The sequence below is a fragment of the Drosophila subobscura genome, chromosome E (assembly GCF_008121235.1).
Source record: "Drosophila subobscura isolate 14011-0131.10 chromosome E, UCBerk_Dsub_1.0, whole genome shotgun sequence".
In the NCBI taxonomy this organism is placed as follows: Eukaryota; Metazoa; Arthropoda; class Insecta; order Diptera; family Drosophilidae; genus Drosophila; species Drosophila subobscura.
In genome coordinates, this window is record NC_048531.1 from 15,893,396 (window position 1) to 15,912,309 (window position 18,914).

The window sequence follows — 18,914 nt, forward strand, 5'->3', positions numbered from 1 at the left end:
CTTAAAGCGCTTTGAATAAATTATTTATGGGACGCCTCAGGGTCTCTGGGCTGGCACCACTCCGAGCCGAGTTAGAACAATGGATGGGAATGGGTTCTAGGCCGTTCTCAGTGGATGGGGGACAGAACAGCTCTTATCGGTTATGAGTGGGGCACGACACAGCTGACGAGTATCTCGACATGGCTGCCCTTTCTGTTGCTATCTATTTTGCTTGTGTTTGGTGTAAAAATATCCGGGTGTTGCGTCACTTTTGCCATTTTCCAAGCTGAATGAAACCTTTTGAGTTTTATTTTCGGATGTGCCAAATGGAGACGCCGCCACGGAATCTCACGCGATGATTTTCATTTCATTTGCTGCTGTGTGCTGTGTGTTCTCTATTCTACAGAACCCGTACCCGTAAACACTTTCGATAATAGCCTTAGGCAATTGCAATTCCCGTACGTGGTACGGCTACGGTGTAAATATACGAGAATTTCCCGACATTTTGACAGGCGATGGCAAGGGGTTAGGTTCCGTACTCAAATTGATGAAGGATTATATGGAAATAATTGATAGCCGCTGTCATCGCTCAACTTTTAAATGGTATCGTGCGATCCAGCGATCGATCGCTCCACTTGAATGGCTGAAATCCCCATGATCCACAGCTGATTCTTTGTCAAGTGTTTCCAGGCAATGAGTATCAATATATCATCCGTCGCGCTCCTCACCTGCCGATCGTGCCATAGATTGCCGATGCCTAATGGAATATTCTGCGATAAGATGTGAACGATAATGGCAAATGTCGAGTCGTTTGTCAACAAAAGAGCAGCTGTTCCCGTCGTGTTTTTGGTCCCCGTAATTTAATTAGGGCGCGTAAGACCCATCCGGAAACCAGGGAGGTGCCATAGAGGTGCTGCCCGCCCGGCTCTTGGCCCCCAGTGGCTTCCGTCAACAAATATTTGCGGTGGAATTTTTATTGGACAAACAATGGCCCGGAGATTAACGGAAAAAACAGTTTGCCAAAGAGATTTCCCATTGTTTATTGTTTTTTGTCACAATTAGTCCGAAATAGAATTTATTTCTGCGAATCTTGGTCAGCGCTCTGGGTGGCTGGAAAGATTAGATCTGGATTGGCAATCCTCTGGCAAATGTTGACCCACTAATTGGCCATTCCTGCAAGGGATCTGGTGCGTGCCCCTGGATGATTTGTCAAAGGAGTCACTCACGTGGCCATAGAGCGTGTTGGATATTCTCCATGGAAATCTGGTTTTACCTGGATATGACAGGTGATGGGTTGAAGAGGAGAAACCAATGTACTATGGGGCATTTGACCAGTTTTAGTGGCAAAAATGTATAACTTCCAAACGACACAATATTTTTTGATTTAGTTTTTTGATTTTAGTTCCTAATAGTGAGAGGAATAAACTATGAAAAAATGGGCGTGTCACCGCCTTTTCTTTTATACTATAATTTTTGTTAACTCAGGGACCTAATTTGTACGCAGTTATGAGCGCTCACCCGAAATAGGAGAGAATTGCCCAGACCGTTGACACACAGTAGAGAATTTCCCCGACCGTTTACACACAAGAGAGAATTTCCCCAACAATTTCCCCGACAGAAATATCCCATCCGCCGCGCGCAGCAAAATCCAAAATAACATATTTAACCTTTTTTAATATAAATTTTAGCAGTTGGACCAGTCGGACGTGTGTGCGCGCTTAAAAGTATCGTGGTGGAAAAAGTGTGTGTGATAAAGTGCAAAATAAGCTAAAACGCGCATGTGAGAAATCAAATTTAATTGAGAAGCATAAAACCGTATACATACAAGTGCTTGTGCGTGTGTTTGTGAGATTTTCACTGTGGAAAATGCAAACTGAATGAAAATTAAGCCTACAAATTGGAAAAATTAACAACCAATTGGGGACAACCGTAGTTGTCTCGAAAAAGGTAAATTGGTTTAAACGAAACGGAGCCAAGAAAACGATTAGCAATTTTAGCCCCGAGTTGGGTGTGTGTGAGTGTGTTTGTGAGATTCGTACATATGTGTGCGTGTGTATTTTACTTAACTTTTTTTTTCGTGTATACTGTAAAAATAGCTAGAGAGACTCTTGCCTGCTCTCCCTCTCTCTCTCTCTCTCTCTCTCTGCCTGTTCGCGACGTCATCGTTTTTTTGTTGAAGTGGCGTTTCTTTCTTTTCTTCTTGCTTCCTTGCTTCTTCTTTGGCTATCTCTTTTGTGTTAATCTTTTGTTTTGAAAACGTTTTATCTCTACGCCTGCTTTGGTGTGAATGTGTGTGTGCGTGTGTGCTAGCGAGATGGCGTAGTGTCCGCCTCTTTCCTCCCGTCATCGTATATTTGGCACGTAATTCGCTTAGATATCGACTTCACAGCTGCTTTTTGTTTTGATATGTGAAATATTGTAATCAACCTGCCCCAAAAACTGGTATAATCAAAAAATACTCGTATGCCCATAAGTATATAAAATCCCCGTGCAAAACTGGTAAAGTTTTCCATTGAAACTGCTAGTGCCTCCTGTGGTTCATACGTGCATGACTAATTGCCGTTTAAATTGCACAAAATCTCCATTGTACTTGTCCAGTTTGAAGTGCTCTTTGCCGTTTGTATTTATCGCCTTTGCTTGTCGCAAGATTTGGCTTTCGTTTTGCCGACGAACGGTCACAAAGATAACTGTTGTTGCTGTTCCCTCTCGCTGTCCCAGCTCTCGTTTTGTCATAGTCCCTTTCAGCGCTAATCGCAGGGCTTTCTTTTTGAATTGCTTTTCATTTAATGCTCTTTTGTTGTTGCTAAGTGTTCGCCAAATTCCGTTTAATCTGCCTTTCGTTATCAGTACAGTGGGCCATAGTTCGGGTCCACAGCGATTGTAGAGGAAGGGGGCTACAGGTCTGGCCAGGCAGGCCTCCTTTTTTTCATTTGCATGCGGGTCAGGTTTACGAATTCGATTCGTTTTGCAGTTACTATTCCATTTACAAAATATCAGGTGCTCCGCTTCTCCCTACCTGGTCTTTGTTTTGTTGCCAATAAATACAGAACATACTCGAACTTCCCTAGAATGTTTTGTATTTCATTTAATCAACACTGTATGCCTGGTGTGTCTATCAAAGTCTGAAATTTCAATAAACACATGCATACATACATATGTGCATATGCATGTGTGTGTGTGAGAATGTTTTCAAATTGATATCAATACGTGTTTGTTTAGCTTTCAATTTGCACTTTTCATTTGTTTTCTGGTGTCGCAGACAATGCCACGCCACATTCATCGAATCAGTGCCCAGACCTTTTCGAATACTCTAACTTTAGTCGCATTACGTAGCCAGAATGTTGCGGAAATTCCGAAAGCTAATCTATTCGTAAATGGGGGAATGATTGTATTGTTTCGCTTTGTTGTCATGGCTATCGTCGACATCGGCTCCATTCTGCTTCCTTCTCTGATTTGCTAATTAAATTTGCTTTCGGGGGAGCAATATCTTCCAATAGAGCGCTCCTCGGAAATATGTTTGCCTGGCTGGCGGCTGGCCTCCGCGTCGCAATTGCAGCTGTTTTGGGTCTCGCTGTTACAGCGGCGGTCTCTCTGTCTGCGTTGACCCACTTTCAGGCACCTTTACATACATATGTATGTGTGTATGTATGTACATACACTCAGAATGTGGAGCATACCCTGGGGACTGACTGAGGGAGTTCCATGCATAGTTTTTACGTCGCAATATACACACATATCAATTGTTTGTATGTATGGATTTCCTCCTCCTTTTCCTTTGTTTATTTCGGTCTCTGTTTGATTGCCATTTTTCCATTCCATTTCATTCCCCAACAGATTCCACATTTTTTTCCACTGTCTGATAAGGTCAGATTTTGCTGAATCAGCTTGATCTTTATAGCGCTGCCTCAACTTGATCTTCAATCTTCGATCTTTAATCGCATGCAATTAATTGGCCGCCCGATTAGCCAGCCATACTCGTATAATAGCTAAATATGTGAGAGAGCGAGCGAAGTGTGTCTGTGTGCTGGCTTCCGTGCTGCAATCAATTTTCTTGTCTTTAGCCTGACATTTTCCCTCGAAACTTTGTGGATAATGACAAAAAAAAAGCAAGTAAATATATGCGTTATTTTAAGGCTTTCGTTAAAAATAACTTCTTGTGCGAATAGCCTTAGCTCTTAGCGATAATATTTCTCCGTATTGTTTTCGCGTAGACAAGACAATGCCCGCCGGGCAGCGGTGGCGGCGGCGGCATGAATCACTCAAGTTAATGAACCTCATCATCGCCACTTGAACCTAACAGCGCAGCGTCGTAGTCGTAGCTGTTTTTAATCGCTTTGAGGTTCCTAGAAGTCAGGCTACGGTTCGTTCCGCACAGTAGTTACTATCTGATCTGTGGCCTTATCTAAGTTTCCCTTTATCGCTAAGGTCTGGGGCCCTACAAACCAGGTAAACAAGAGCCAGGTACTAATTGCAAGCAAATGTGCACTGGAATACGCATCTGGGGAGATTCTGTTATCTTTATGACGTCTGCAGTTCCATATTTGCATTTCCGATTAGAATTCGAATTGGAACTGGAACTGGAGACTGGTGGAACCTGTCTGCAACGCAATTTCGCCTCCGAACCTATTCGTGATCTATAGACGCACGTGCCACACGCTTGACTCAGTCCAATCTCAGTCCTCGTCCGCGTCTCCGTTCCCCTCCCAATTGTGTTCCATTATAAGTACGCTTCATTAAGCGATTTAATTGCTATTGTCGGAGAGATAGTAGAGAGGGATCGAACGATTCAGTCACCCACAGAGCGAATGTTCTCAGCTGACTTGCAATTCGATCTGTGGTGAGGTGTTCATGATTATTACATCTGGGTTAGTGATCTTCCCTATGCTTATCCAGTAGATCTCCCCGCCTAAACCGGAACAGAACCGCCGATCGCATGTAGCATGAATCGAAACCGTATAAGTACATGTACGTGTCCGCAGTGTGCGTGTTCCGTGGCGGAAATGACATTGAACCCGGCTTGTCGCCTGCACTTGTTCCGATCACACCGGAGATCCCGAGGTACCTGGGGGCAGGGCAGTGTCGGAACCGGTTCAGTGGACGATCAAAACGATTAACCGATCAGGAGGGTCACATTGTGGGGGATTCCATGGGGAATTACGGTGAACATGGCCCATTTAGTAATGGAATTTATGATCTATCTTTGCAGACAGAAGAACAAAGCCGCATCAGAGTGAACGCCGAGCGTCGAGCGGTAAAAGCAGCAACAGAAGCCACAAGGAGAAGATCCACAGAGCTCGTTACACTGATTCGCGCGGCAGGGAATGGTATATTTCTTGGGGGATTGGGGCATGGGAGATTCTGACTTGTCGTCATATCAGCAGCATGTTCCAAATATACAGCAGCAACAGCGCATTCATGGACGTGATCTACATCAGCAGCAGCAGGCGCAGCAGCAGCAACAGCAGCAACAACAGCAACAGCAGCAGCAACAGCAGCAGCAGGAACTGGTTGCCCAAATCTCCACCAGCCTAAGCCAGTTGCAGTCTCAGCTGCAGTTTGCCAGCGGCTCCAGCTTCCTCCAGCAGCCAGGCTCCCCGGCAACGTCAGTCTCTCCCTCAACACCCCATCACCATCAGCACCATGTTGCTGGCTCAAGGAGCAGTTGCACCAGCACAAGCAGCAGCCTGGTAACCGCCAATCTCCAGCAACTGTCGGTGAGCAACAGCCACCCCAGCAGTTCCAGCAGCACTGGCAGTGGCACCAACAACAACATCAACATCAACAGACAGCAACAGCAGCCATTGCTGGACGCAGCTGCTGCTCCAGACGTAGCATCTGGCATATCCAGTGGTGCCAAGGGCCATCCGGCGTGGCTAAGGCAGTGCTCGGAGGCGTCAGTCGACGGCAGGTCAAAGACCCCCTCTCTGCTGGGCAAGGATCTCCTGGACAACGAAGATGAAGTGGCACTGCATCCGCTCTCCAATCAGGTTAGTACCTCCCCCCAAAGCAAACTCAACGAAATGCAACTGTCCGCTCTAATAAGTGGAACCGCTGGCAGGCAACATTGTGGTCCTCCTCTGATCCTTGACCAGTGCACTGTAGAGGGACTGAAAGAACTCCTCGACTCCGGCAAATGTGTTCTTTTCGATGAACGACTGGACCACGGCCCACACTGGCTTGATTATCTTGACTTGGGCCATGACCAGGACTTTGGTGTGACCCTCGGGGGTGCCGCGCAGGCACAGGTGCATGTCGACCAGGAAGGAGTCCGCATAGGGAATCTCCGCATTGACGCTGGTCGCGTCGATGGAGTACATCTGGCCGGGGTGTGTGCAGGCGCGCAGTGTCTGGGTCTCGGTGACTTTCGATACCTTGGGCCCGACGTTGCCCTTCAGGGCGACAGTGACCGTGATGACGCGCTCGTTCTGACCTGCGGCATTCTTCCGCCACGCGCCCAACTTCAGATCCGTCGACTTGCGCATCTCGTGGAATTTTTGGAAGAAGGGCGACGTGGCGGAGAACAGCATATGAAACAGAGCATCCACATGGACGCGCAGTTTCTCCTGAAGCACCTTGCGGCCCTCGTGTGGCGCATCACAGTTGTATTTGCCTTCAAGCGAGTCCCTAATTGGCACGATCAGCTCCACCACGGTCATGCCTCGTTTCGTGATGGTGGGCTCCACGGTCGACATCCTTGCGCTGGATGCCCTCGACGCTCTTTTCTTTGCCTTGCCACCAGTCACCGTGTACTTATTGTGGTCGAAGGCCACGGCTTTGGTGTGTCTGGTGGTACGCCGCCTGGACATCGAAACTGTCGACGCGGTCGTATGTCGAGAGATGGACCTGCTGCTGATCGTGGTGGTGGACCTGCCGTCCGCTTTCGACGCCCCGGGTCGGGGTCTCTTGGTGCCCGCCCACTTCCCAAACTGTTTCCGCAGTGCATCCATGGCGGCCAGTCTCTAGCAAATCCTGTCGTCGGGCATTGCCCACTACAGAGACACATATAATTTTGCTGTCAATGAATTGAAACAAATGGCATTTGAAAACGAATGACTGATTGCTGAGTCGTTTCCCCCTTATCTGGAGACAGTGTCTCGACGGTGATATGAATGTGTGTTTGCCCAGCGCAGTAATATTTGTTCCTTTCTTTTTTATGTTTCCCCGACTTCTCGATAAGCTGTGGCATTCGCTCGGAGCTTCAATGTACTTTTCGCACTTTCGCTGTCCAAGCACTTGAGCTTCCACAGATTAAAACCAAGAAATGACGTAGGAGGCGATAAGATGTCTTTGGTTGTGGTTTTGGCCACGCGTCAGAGCGTTAGAATAGCTCAAAAATTACCCCAATTCGCATGATAAAGATTATTATAATATCAGGCAGTGGATGTTTACCATTTATTGATGGAATTTACGCTAACTATGTTCTACTTTTGTACTTACAGGTCGGAGGACACACTCGCCTGTTGCTGCTCAACCAGTCGACGGTGATTAAGCCCCTGAACTTGCGGGAATTGGACTTTTACCAGAACATTCCGCAGGACATACTGAAGTTTGTGCCCAAATACAAAGGTAAGATACCGGCCTTTATTGCCACCACACCACACCCTTCAAATATCAGATCACAGCGATCTCACACGTTCAAGAACATTAACTTGTCGATTCAATCGAAGCGCTTCATTTGATCTTTCGTTTCGAAACAACTAATCGTTCTACTCTATATAAACAAATATTAATAAATGAATCAGAAAATGAATGAATGAAGAGCGAATCTGAATACAGCTTAAAGTTGCCATCTTTCTATAAACATACATATAAACACATTTACCAACAAACATGCATATATCGTAGAATGTATCGAACTTTTGTTTGCTGTACTAACTCGCAACAACAAAACAAAGAACCAATGATGAAATCAACAAACAAACAAACAAACAAAATGCGTTTGCTCCTCTTGTATCGTCCTTAGATAAAGCCAAAGTCGCATTCGAATATCATTTATTATTTTAAGTATTTATTTTCTCTAACAAATAAACATCTCAAATATGTGATATCTATTTATCTGTAGTCTGTAAGTTTTTTATTGAAATGGAATTACAATAAAACAGAGCACAAAAAAGAAAACTAAAAAATAAAAACAAAAAACAAAAAAACAATAAAGAAAAAAAAGAAAAGAAAAACTGACGAAAAGACTGAACCATTTACATACATTTAAATATGTTGCTAAAATTATAGCTTTAACGATTTGTAATACGAAAAGTGAGATACGAAAATAAAAGAGAAAACAAAAAATTTGTATCTGCCACAACCAGAGCCAGAACCATCCCAGAACCAGGGAACATTATGATCGATAAACAAATATCAAAACCTTTTAGTTAGTAACCGAACAAAACAGACAGCATCGGGTAAGTCGCAAAATAATAAAAAATAAACAAACAGCCAAACAGAAACTCCAAGAGAAATCACCACTCCAAAGTAGAGTAAAAGTAAAGTAAACCTACAAACTGTGAATCCTCCCTACTTACTGAGGTTGTACAATTTTTGATTGCAAAAATTCTACAATCATTGAAATTGAACGGCCAGGACACAACCTCGATTCCGGCACTCTACGGAGGCCTGGATCGGGGGACGTGGATCGGCCCCCTGCCACTACATATACGCTCTATGCTCGTATTATCCAAAGGTTCGAGGTGCCTGACTGACAGAACCGCTCTTGAGATCTGCCGCTGGCTGCCCCAAGCAATATCCAAGCAGAACCAAACCGAACCGAACTGATCCGAACCGGAGAGAGAGTAACACACCATAAAATATCTTTAAATCAAAAACCAAAAACAAATTGCAATTTTTCCAATTTATTTTCCGAAATGCAACAAACAAAATCGAGTTTTATTTTATGTGTTTGTTCAGAACGCACATCGTGCTCGTGCTCGTGCTGCCCCCCTCAAACGTTGTTGTTGTCGCCGTCGTCTCCGTCTTCGTATCCGGTCTCCCTAACGATCCCAACCGAACCGATCGGCTCGGATCTCTGCTCTGTCTGTCTCCTGACCTCCACGTCTCGAAGACTCTCACAGCCGATTAGAAATGCAAGCGAGCCAAGCCAAGCCAAGCCAAAGGCAATGCCAAAGCAAGACAATGGCCGAAAAGGGTTTGTATGAATAAAACTCTCTATCTACTATCTATTTTACATACTACCTACATATACTATGTTAATTACCAATCTACAATCTACAATCTGCAATACAATTACAATTACAATACGATTATGTTAGCTAAGATGTTCCATTTCCTTTAAGTTAAAGTTACACTTAAGCTTAGGGCACCCAAAAACCATCACCCACCGAAGATCAATTTGAATGAAATTCATTTTTGTAAACCAAAACTCCTCCTCCTGTATCTCCTACTCCTACTCCTGCACCTGTTCTTGTTCTTGCGTCGGCTCGTTAAGTCTCTCACTGATTGCACCCACTTGGACTTAGATATTAGGTCTACAATTGGATACTATTTTTTTTGTTTTTGTTATATTAATACTACGATACATAACCATACGAATGTCTGTGGGAACCCCTCTGATTCCGTCTGATTTTTCATACAGATCATTCCACCAATGTTGGAATTATCCGTCGGAAATGCTTGTTGTCTGTCCCGCGATTCACTCTATCGATCTGTCTGCTAACTATCGTGCATAAGTAAGGGACCGCTGCCTCCGCATCCATTTAACACATTTGACCGCCTAAACGTAACCCCTAACCCCGACCCCAAATTGTCGTGTCGATTCGATGCTAAACTACATACAACTACAAGATCAAGATCAAGAGACAGAAAATCAGAAACAATCCACTAATCTCTGTACCGGTCCCGACTCTATTTCTATTCCAGGCGTCATGCAAGCCACCAGCATGGGAGGCGTCAAGCTGGACAAGCGATATTCGCCCAGTTTCCGGGACGATGCTGCCGCCGTGCCCGTCCGCAAGATGAGCGCCTCCAAGAGGAAGCGGGACGAAGTGCTGAGGTAAGTGAACCCGTCAAACAGCCAAGAATGAGAACCAGCTATACGTGTATACATTTTCAGAATGAAGGTCCACAAGAATGGCAACGCAGCCGATGTCATCAAGAGCATCTCCCAACTTGACAACTCCAATAAGCAATGTGAGTAATCCATTCCAAGTAATCCATACCCCAACCTAACCATAACCCTTGCCCTTGCAGACTTCCTTATGCTCGAGAACATCACATCGCAGTTCCGCAATCCTTGCATTCTCGATCTGAAGATGGGCACCCGCCAGCATGGGGACGATGCCTCGGCGGAGAAGCGCTCCAAGCAGATGGCCAAGTGCGCAGCCAGCACCTCGGGCTCGCTTGGCGTGCGCCTCTGTGGCATGCAGACCTACCAGGCCGATCTCGAGCAGTATGCCAAGCGCGACAAGTACTGGGGCCGCGAGCTCAACGAGGACGGCTTCAAGAAGGCCCTACATGACTTCTTCTACAACGGCTTCCGGCTGAGGATCCGCGTGATTCGCAAGATCCTGCAGCGACTGCTTCAGATGCGCAGAGTGATTGAGAAGCAGTCCAGCTACAGATTCTACTCCTGGTAATATCGAGGAACTCCTGAGATCCTGACTTGCGACTTACTTTCCATGTCTCCATCAGCTCCCTGCTCATTGTCTACGAGGGCTTCGAGGAGAATCCGATGGCCTACCCACCATCGATTAGCGTAGATGAGTGGCCGGAGGCCCCCAAGTCGGCAACCATGTCGACAACAGCCTTCGACTATCATCCGGAGAACAGCATAGACGACGACGACATCGAAGACGAGGACGAGGCGGGCCATGAGGCTGGCGACGAGCTGGAGCCCCATGACACGGACGATGACCTGCACTTGGTGGCTGCTGACAGCGGCAATGCCTCGGCCACCAATAGCAGCACGGGCGGAGAGGGCTGCAACTACGATGCGGATGCATCGAATGATTCCAGCTCGCTGCTGAATCTGGCCACGCGTCGACACCTGCACAAGCGAGGCTTTGGGGAGGCAGCGGCACGCGGAGTCAAGCATTCGTCGGCCAGCATCACCACCACCGACGAGGAAGAGGATGAGGATCAGGCGCACCCGGCCGCCATGCCACCGCCACGCAGCTGTGGCGTCACGGCTGCCAAATCGGCGGGCGCTAAGGGCCAGAGCGGCAGTGCACAGCCCGCACCCGCATTCATTCCAATTTCCGAAGAGACAGTATTCCTGGATCCAGAGCCAGCTTTGCCCAACGTGGCGACCTCATCGCCACATTCCGGTGACTCCTGGATGAACTACAGCAGCAACAGCAGCGACGACTTCTCCGGCCTGTCCGAGCAGATCAAGGCCGTTGCCAGCGGTCGACAGACATGTAAGAATGCGACAATATTCCGATCTTGTGTTCCGATCTCAATCAGTTAATTTCTTTTTTAACAGGCAATAACAGCTCCGACGATGCCAGTTCCGACTTCGAGGGCAGCGTAATTGGACCCACAGAGGCCATGTTCAAGCGCTACAAATCGTTCGATGCGGCATCCCCAGGTACAGGGACTGAGCCAACCTCTCCTCCACACACTGCCGGCAACTCGAGTGTCTCCAACAGCGGCACCGTCAAGTCTCTGGTTTCACCCCCCTCCTCCAGCGCCTCGTCCCTCAAATCGGTCAAGGGTGCTGTCAAGCGTCTGCGCTGCAAAGACGACGACGAACACTATGCTGCCCACGATGACTGCGACTCGAGGGAGGCCAAAAAGTCTACAATCATCTCGACACCCGTCTCCACCGTCTCATCGCCCGCAAAGACAGCTCCGCAGCGCAGCTGCGAGAACATAGCCAACTCCATGCTGGCAGGCATACTCCTGGACTCGCTGGAGCGTCGCTCCAGTGCCAGTACCAGTGCTGAGGGGGAGAACAACAACAGCGGTGGCATTGAGCCGCAGCAGCGTAACTCTGCACTGCTGCAGCATGGCTCCAAGTCGCTGGACATGTCAGCGCCACCCACAGACGACTCACAGTGCTTTGTGGACGTGCGTCTCATTGACTTTGCACACACGGCCTTTGTGCCACGCAATGGCAGCATGCTGCCCACTCCGCCCGTGGCTCCTGTTCACCATGGACCCGACGGCGGCTTTCTGACCGGCCTGGACAGCCTCAATCGACTGCTCAACGAGATCCTGGCCGAGGACAGGATCTAGACAGAGACAGGGAAAAGAAACAGGGAGTGGAAACTAGAGCGGAGAAAGGAACACAAGTTAAAAGTACAATTTGATTTCAAAATACCTAAATTGTTGTAGCAACATGTGTTAAATTATGAAACAAAATCAACTAATCTTTAGAAATTCGAAATGTGATTCAACAGAAACCTATTTAACCCAGATATAGCCCCAACCCCCAACCTTACAGCCACTAAATGAATGGAAACCTTTTAACTTTTAACCAAGCGTAACCTTAAGTGCAGAGCAGAGAATGAAGAAGCTGGTCCCGTCCCTTGATTGTCTCGAAGCATTTGCAAGCAGAGAACCCAAACACACAAAACACAGAAATATTGTAAAATTTAGTTGAGAAAAAGTCGCTTCCAAGAGTAGATGAAATGTTTATAGATTAATGGATTGATTGAATGAATGTACGTGCTTTCCGCATTTCCAGATCAGAAATAAGCTTAAAAGTGGGTTCGATGGAACTGAATATGATTTAACCGATTGTGAGAATTCTTTATGAATATACACCTATATATGTATTGTATTTTAAGAGTGAGGGGCATGCGGAACATGCGTTTTTGTAACTAGCTTTTACAATACAATGCAAAATGACAAAACCATCAAGAGTGTAAGGAAGGAACAGTATTTTGTTATACGAGTATAAATGTATCTATTGTATGCTTTAAAACGATTTCCTTTTTCCAATTGTAGTGACAGTGTTTTAGAGTGAAGAAGTTCATATATTAATATAACCACAAACACACAATATATAAGTTAATTAAAAAAGTATCGCTATTAATATATATAAAATCCTGCAAATATTACTATTACTTATTGTGTAACTAGTGTAATTCTAATGGAAAGTAATTCATGTATATTTTCACTTAAGCACGTTTACAAATTACAAATGTTCTACGGATTTACGTTTAAATAATAAAGAAATATTCAAAAATTAAGATTGGCAAATGTTCATTTGAAATGTCGATAGACGCTTTCGTGTGCACACTCCCTTTGGCATTTTTTAGGCCCTTTACCCGATATATCGATAAATCAGCTGGTAAAACTTATCGTCCATTGATCATCTCCAGCTCTCAACAGTGTGTATTTTATTAATTTTAGCTTTCAATATTTTTTGTGTAATTTACATAAACGAAGCGTGTTGCCACAGTTGCAATAGCATTCAGAGCATATTCTACTTAATTGCTAGTAATTTTAGTTGGCCCAGTAGGCCGGAAAAACTTTCAAAACATAAACATTCTTATGTAATTGTTCAGCGATAGGTTAAACATTGCAAATAACACAGAGAACCTAATTGATTTGTTTAATATTGCAGCAAAGGAATAGCACACAATGGGCGGACATCACGGAGAACCCTACAAGGTGCCACATCCTTCGATCTACAAGGTGGAAAATGTGCCACAGCTGTTGGAAGTGAAAGAAGCTCTGGGCCGCCAGGGATTGAGTGATCCGTGGCTAAGGTAATTGTATTCAATTGCTAAGTACATACTTTCCATTCTGTTTGAATACCATTGTTCGCATTCTTCCAGGAATGAAGCCTGGCGCTACGAGAAGAAGGCCTTCGGCACCCACAGATCTCGTCTGAACACCTTCATGTTCCGCGGTCTCGGCGTTGGCTTCTGCGCCTTTCTTGCGACCATTGCCGTCGAGTACGGACTGGGTATTGGCAAGGGCCAGGGTGACCATGGACACGGTCACGACGACAAGGGCCACCATTAGTGAAATTGATTAAAAATCTATAAACATTCAGAGTGTTGATTTAATTTTATTCGCAGTTCATACTGTCGATTAACTCCAAACTGAAGCAAGCCTCCAATCAGTTGATCCGAGGCTTTAATTCCTCGTAGCACGAGCGCAAGAAAATTTGAGGCTTCTTTCCTGGATTGAAGTATTCATGGCCCTTCGACCAATCGTATCCGACCGCGTATGCGAATATTTGGCCATTCGAATTGAATCCGCACTTGGTTATAGACTGGTCCATGGCATCGCTAGACTTGAGCTTAGTACGAGCGTCCTTGTCCCAGAAGCTGAATGTGCCATCAGAGCCGACAGTGACCAAAGTGCCGTGCACCGGATGGAATGCGATGTCGTTAACGGCGTAAATGTCCTGAAAGCCAGAGCTGCCCGTGGAGCGATGACACTTGAACGTAAAATTATCTTTGGGATTAGCAGGGTTCACATATTGGATGGCCACGCGGCCCTCAATACTGCCCAGAGCGTATCCAGTGGGCTCTTTTTTCTTATCCCTAAAAATCGATATGGTGCGATGCTGATATTTCAATGGGCTCTCCTGCCGCTTGTACTCGCTGGGAGTGTTCTGCAGAGAGTATATGATAAGTCCCCGTGAAGCAGTGCCCACAACGGCCATGGGATACTCCACATCCGCACAGTAGCAGCGTTCTGGCAGATTAATTGCCATCATTGGGTTGGGTGAGCGGGTATCCCAAAACTATTTAACAAAGAAATGTGGAGTCAGTTAATTGGAGCTGATAAAATTGCCAGGGGCTCACCTTTAATGTTTTGTCCCATGATCCTGTCATCAAACACGTGTAGTTCGGCCCCTTCACCATGTGACATGTTTTTACCGGCCCATCGTGAGCCGCCACTTGCATCACTTGGTCCGAGCCCAAGTCCCAGAGTTTCACTTGCTTGTCGCAGGATGCCATAAACACTTTTGTCCCATCGTCAGACCAGCACACATCGAGCACTGGGCCGCCCATTGATTTGATGGATTTTGGTACTGTTGCTCCATTTTGTTCCACCTCCCAACAACGTACGCTGCTGTCCCAGCTGCCGGCAATCAGGAAGTTCTTCTGCAATGTGTTTGGGCTGAACTCCAAGGCCGAAACAGAATCGTCAGGCGGCGATGCCACCTCGAAATCGTTCATGCGATTCGATGATTGTGTGGCCCCAAACATGATTTTATTCTTGAAATGTCGCAAAATTTTTGGTTTTGTTTTTGTTGTCGCGCGAATGTGTTGTGTATTGCTTAGAGATGACAGTTGTGTTAAATAGTTATTGATTAATCAATATATTCGTAGGCAATTAAAATTAAACCATTTCTATCGATATATCTGTGGGATAAATACAACTGTCTTGTCAGTCGGTATATTTTTTCGATAAATTCGCGGTGGGTCACACTGTTGGTTATGTCAAAATTGCGTTTTTTTTAGCCGCTGATAACCCACAATCAAATAATGCTACAAATCACCAAGCTGTGCCTTGCCACCTCAAGTGGAGTCACTGGTGAGTACCGTACCGGAAAACCTTCTTCTGTTCCATAATAATTCAACAACTGTGTTTCCAGGGATAGCCCAGCGGCATTTCGCTACCACCGCCGCTCGTGCCATTGACCAGAAGTGGCGAGCGGACAAGGGGCTCCCAGAGAATCCAAATGCATTTGGGCCACTCACCAATTTGCCCGACTACACGTTCCTTGATGGCAGACCGACGCCACTGGGTGTATGTACCATATATTATGCACTTCCACAACCGAATTGCTAACTAATGTGATTGTTGTTTCAGTCCAACCAGAAAAAGCGCCTGCTGAAGCAACAAGAGATCGCCACCAAAATCGTGGAGCTAAGCGGCGAGCTGGAGTTTGCGAAGCAGCGGTACGAACGCAACAAAGTGGCAGCCGCCACGGAGAAGCAGCGAATCATCGAGAACAAATTGAAGCCCAAGGGTCATCTGCTGCTGCAGCAGAAAAAGTAGCATCAAAATATTTTGTTTCCGCATTTTACTTGTTTTAAGCTATACTAAGTTGATTAGTGAATGGAGCAGTCAAAACTATACGATTGGTCTTGTGATGTGGGAACACATGTTTGCCGAAAACACGTTTATAAAACGTTCCTCAAACTGTATTAAGCGTGGCGCAGTCGTCAGTTCATTAGACACACTGCTAATCGGGATTTAATTGCAACTAATAGCAGAGACGCATCTCGGCGCTGAGGAATACGTTGGCTTGATGGGAATATCTCGATAATGAAGTGTTAAACCGCCAGTGACGCACTTGAGCCAACGTGTCCTGACATTTAGTTGAGATGAAAGAGTCGCTGGCTTTTCCGACTGGCATGCTGCTCATACAAGCGTGGCCCAACCCTTGCGCCGAGAATAGTCTTGACTGTGCGTGAGGGCATGCTTAATCGGAAGCGATTCACACATAAGCCGCTAATAAATGGCTTACGCCATCACATTTGTACCGCTCCTCAAACTATTTTTGTCAACAAGGAAGTAAATCCGTTGATTTGTAAGCTCTTCTCGAAGGTCGTTTACAAGGTAGCAACGAATGCTTCGATCACACTTCCGACGTAAGCCACCTGGAGCTCTCAATAGATCGTGCTCCAAGAGTTAACCGGGCATAACAAAAACATTATTCTCATAAATAAACATAAATATGTGTGGATCTACATGCGTATGCTTAAGCGATTACCAGCTTAATATTTGCAGAGCTCTGCCAGAGGCTCCCTTGTTTTCGTGGCTGTTTGACTAATCGGTTAGGATATCAGGAATTTTGCACTCCCTGGCAATGTGTTTGCCTTGGTTGCGGTCAAGAACGACTTACACAGAAACGTGCTCCACTTAACTTGCGCTGCTGCAGCAGACGTTCCATGAGGGTTAGGAAAAGTAATAGCTTCAAATGATATTACTCTTGGCATCCAGCAGTCAGCTTTGATATATTTCCATGACAGAGAGATGCTTACTTCCTAGTTGCAAACACTGAGTTGATTTAGCGTAGGTCAAAACGCCGAGATCCATTGATCCCTCAGGTGGCAGACATGAAACTTTCCATAGTTCATTGTAATTCAAATTCACACCAGTCGTAAGGCGGTAAAAGCAGCAGTTGAATAGGCGAAAATCGTGCGAAAGTAAATATTATATTACTGGAAGGCGGCAAATTTAGATATTTACCTTCCCACATGAACTCAACAAATTAAATCCAACCAAGAAGTCAAGTCCGAGGAAACTTACCGAGCAGCTGGAGTGCAAATGATCGGGGACTGGCTGCAAAATGATTGTCGTACGTCGTGCATAAATTAGCCAAGGCGTCTGATATTTTGCACCAACCTCCAAGAATCTGTGGGGGTGTGACACAAAAGCGTGCTGAAAGAAACGTGCTCCCCTGGCAGACCGCTTCGGTCTGAGTGCAGGCAGCCAATCGTGCGTATACGTAATGCAAGCTGAACTCGATTCAGTTGCTTATGTTTTCCTTTTGCTCTGGCGACTTTTCGCACCTTTCTGCTGTTGTCGATGCTGTTGGAGTTGGCAATAATATTTACTCAGTGGAGCGGGCTTTTGTGTGGAAAAGATGAGATGTTGTGGAAAACAACGAACATGTTGTTATGACTGGGCGGGGAAGGGACAGGACGGGACTTACGCTGGGGAATTATATTTATATCAATTGCTTATAAATTTATTGAATTAGCAGGTTTATATTTACCGTCTCGAGCTAAATCTTCTAAACATCTGAGGATAATTAAGTGCGAATTCGTTTATGTCCAAGCCCGAGTCTCTTTCGGGATTAATTCCATCTGCTTAACGATGGTTTACAGAAGACTAATCAAATTAATTGCAGCTCTCTTCGAAATTCCTCGCCGTTCGTGATTCATTTATGACTTCCGTCCCCCCAGTTATGAAGTCATGCCCCTTTTTTGGCAGCTGCGACTCAGACCCAGAGCCAGACCCAAGCCCAGGCCCCTTCCACAGATTAAACAAATTTGCTAATTTTTTAGAGTCTGCCATCATCATACGATATGTTTGTATTTTTCCAGAAAATTGTGGATTTCTCACTTCCTGAGTCAGCCACATTTTCACGCCGAAGCGGCATGTACCATTGCGGTTGGATATTTTTAAGTTCGTGGATTATTTTCGGCAGGCGCCAACTCTATTTGCGTCTCCGTGCTGATTTATAATAAAAAAAAGCCCCGAGCCTCTCGACATTACAACGCTATGGGAGTCCGTATTTAGATTTAGCGAGTGACCACACAGAAATTACCACTCCCGACCGCAGAGCCTGGTACACACATTCCTCAGACGCCACTTGCCACGAACCACCCAATGCTCTGCCAGCTGAAACTACATAATTAATTTCGTCTGAGCCTCGTTCATCCTAGACATTAACTTGATGGAAAAGTAGGTGGCCAAACAAACAATAAATTAATTAAATCATGTCAAGAAATATTGGAATTATTGCTGATTGTATCTTTCCGCACGGTCTTTCGCTCACGCCTTTGCTTTGACGTCACTTTACTTTGACAAACAACAAATTATTAATATAACTCATTAATATAATATATTAAGAAACTCCGTCAGGTGTCCGTATCTTTCCGAACTCGACTCGATAGACATTTGGAAAGCATTTAATTAATATGTTTGTTTGAACAGCAGAGCCAGACAGTGGGGGAATTTTGGGCTTCGCTTCGTATCTTTCCGCATTGTAAAAAGTTTTCCGAATCAAACTGGACCCATTGCCTGCTAACCGAAACATTGCAACCGGCAATTAGAGCCTTTCGTTCAAATGAATCACATAGTGATAGGACAACAGCCCACCACCACCACCGCCACACACCACACCACAACGATCCCAACGACTCGTATCGAATTGAAGTCACTGCCGCGGCGCATGCGCAAATGCCAGAAGACGGATGGCGTCAATGGAAGAGAGTTGAGATGTCGGGAGTCGGCGGGTGTCGGTTTGCTGATTGTCGATTGTCGATTTGTCGCAG

At 45.8% G+C, this 18,914-nt stretch overlaps 6 protein-coding genes across 9 annotated transcripts in view; 4 read left to right on the top strand and 2 right to left on the bottom strand.

The window, feature by feature from the left end:
* The first annotated feature begins 1,647 nt into the window (after positions 1–1,647).
* Positions 1,648–12,289, top strand: LOC117892084. 2 transcript variants are annotated; one of them, XM_034798073.1, is made up of 8 exons: positions 1,648–1,926; positions 5,186–5,966; positions 7,419–7,545; positions 9,850–9,982; positions 10,043–10,119; positions 10,180–10,561; positions 10,621–11,348; positions 11,414–12,289. In XM_034798073.1, the coding sequence occupies exons 2-8, from the start codon at positions 5,301–5,303 to the stop codon at positions 12,166–12,168; spliced, it is 2,868 nt and encodes a 955-aa protein (XP_034653964.1). In that variant the 5' UTR covers positions 1,648–1,926; positions 5,186–5,300; the 3' UTR covers positions 12,169–12,289. The 2 variants fall into 2 exon arrangements, with proteins under 2 accessions (XP_034653964.1, XP_034653965.1); XM_034798074.1 differs by lacking the exons at positions 1,648–1,926; positions 5,186–5,966; positions 7,419–7,545 and adding an exon at positions 8,863–9,118.
* The window catches only part of LOC117892083 (maternal effect protein staufen), a 29,752-nt gene continuing 16,382 nt past the window's right edge, over positions 5,545–18,914 (top strand). Inside the window, exon 1 of the mRNA XM_034798071.1 lies at positions 5,545–5,614. The gene's annotated coding sequence lies outside the window, so the exon portion shown is untranslated. The remainder of the gene's footprint in view (positions 5,615–18,914) is intronic.
* LOC117892092 (protein Aster-B) lies at positions 6,008–6,996 on the bottom strand. Its single transcript, XM_034798084.1, has one exon. The coding sequence runs from the start codon at positions 6,924–6,926 to the stop codon at positions 6,015–6,017; it is 912 nt and encodes a 303-aa protein (XP_034653975.1). The 5' UTR covers positions 6,927–6,996; the 3' UTR covers positions 6,008–6,014.
* Positions 13,251–13,938, top strand: LOC117892099 (NADH dehydrogenase [ubiquinone] 1 beta subcomplex subunit 3). 2 transcript variants are annotated; one of them, XM_034798098.1, is made up of 3 exons: positions 13,251–13,268; positions 13,505–13,649; positions 13,719–13,938. In XM_034798098.1, exons 2-3 carry the CDS (start codon positions 13,522–13,524, stop codon positions 13,906–13,908), a joined length of 318 nt encoding a protein of 105 aa, XP_034653989.1. In that variant the 5' UTR covers positions 13,251–13,268; positions 13,505–13,521; the 3' UTR covers positions 13,909–13,938. The 2 variants fall into 2 exon arrangements, with proteins under 2 accessions (XP_034653989.1, XP_034653987.1); XM_034798096.1 differs by lacking the exon at positions 13,251–13,268 and adding an exon at positions 13,348–13,395.
* LOC117892090 (mRNA export factor) lies at positions 13,935–15,189 on the bottom strand. The gene is made up of 2 exons (XM_034798082.1): positions 14,700–15,189; positions 13,935–14,638 (listed from the first exon to the last, which is right to left on the bottom strand). Exons 1-2 carry the CDS (start codon positions 15,105–15,107, stop codon positions 14,006–14,008), a joined length of 1,041 nt encoding a protein of 346 aa, XP_034653973.1. The 5' UTR covers positions 15,108–15,189; the 3' UTR covers positions 13,935–14,005.
* On the top strand, positions 15,300–15,981 carry LOC117892098 (39S ribosomal protein L52, mitochondrial). 2 transcript variants are annotated; one of them, XM_034798094.1, is made up of 3 exons: positions 15,300–15,435; positions 15,497–15,651; positions 15,715–15,981. In XM_034798094.1, the coding sequence occupies exons 1-3, from the start codon at positions 15,387–15,389 to the stop codon at positions 15,901–15,903; spliced, it is 393 nt and encodes a 130-aa protein (XP_034653985.1). In that variant the 5' UTR covers positions 15,300–15,386; the 3' UTR covers positions 15,904–15,981. The 2 variants fall into 2 exon arrangements, with proteins under 2 accessions (XP_034653985.1, XP_034653986.1); XM_034798095.1 differs by having other exon boundaries at positions 15,322–15,435; positions 15,503–15,651.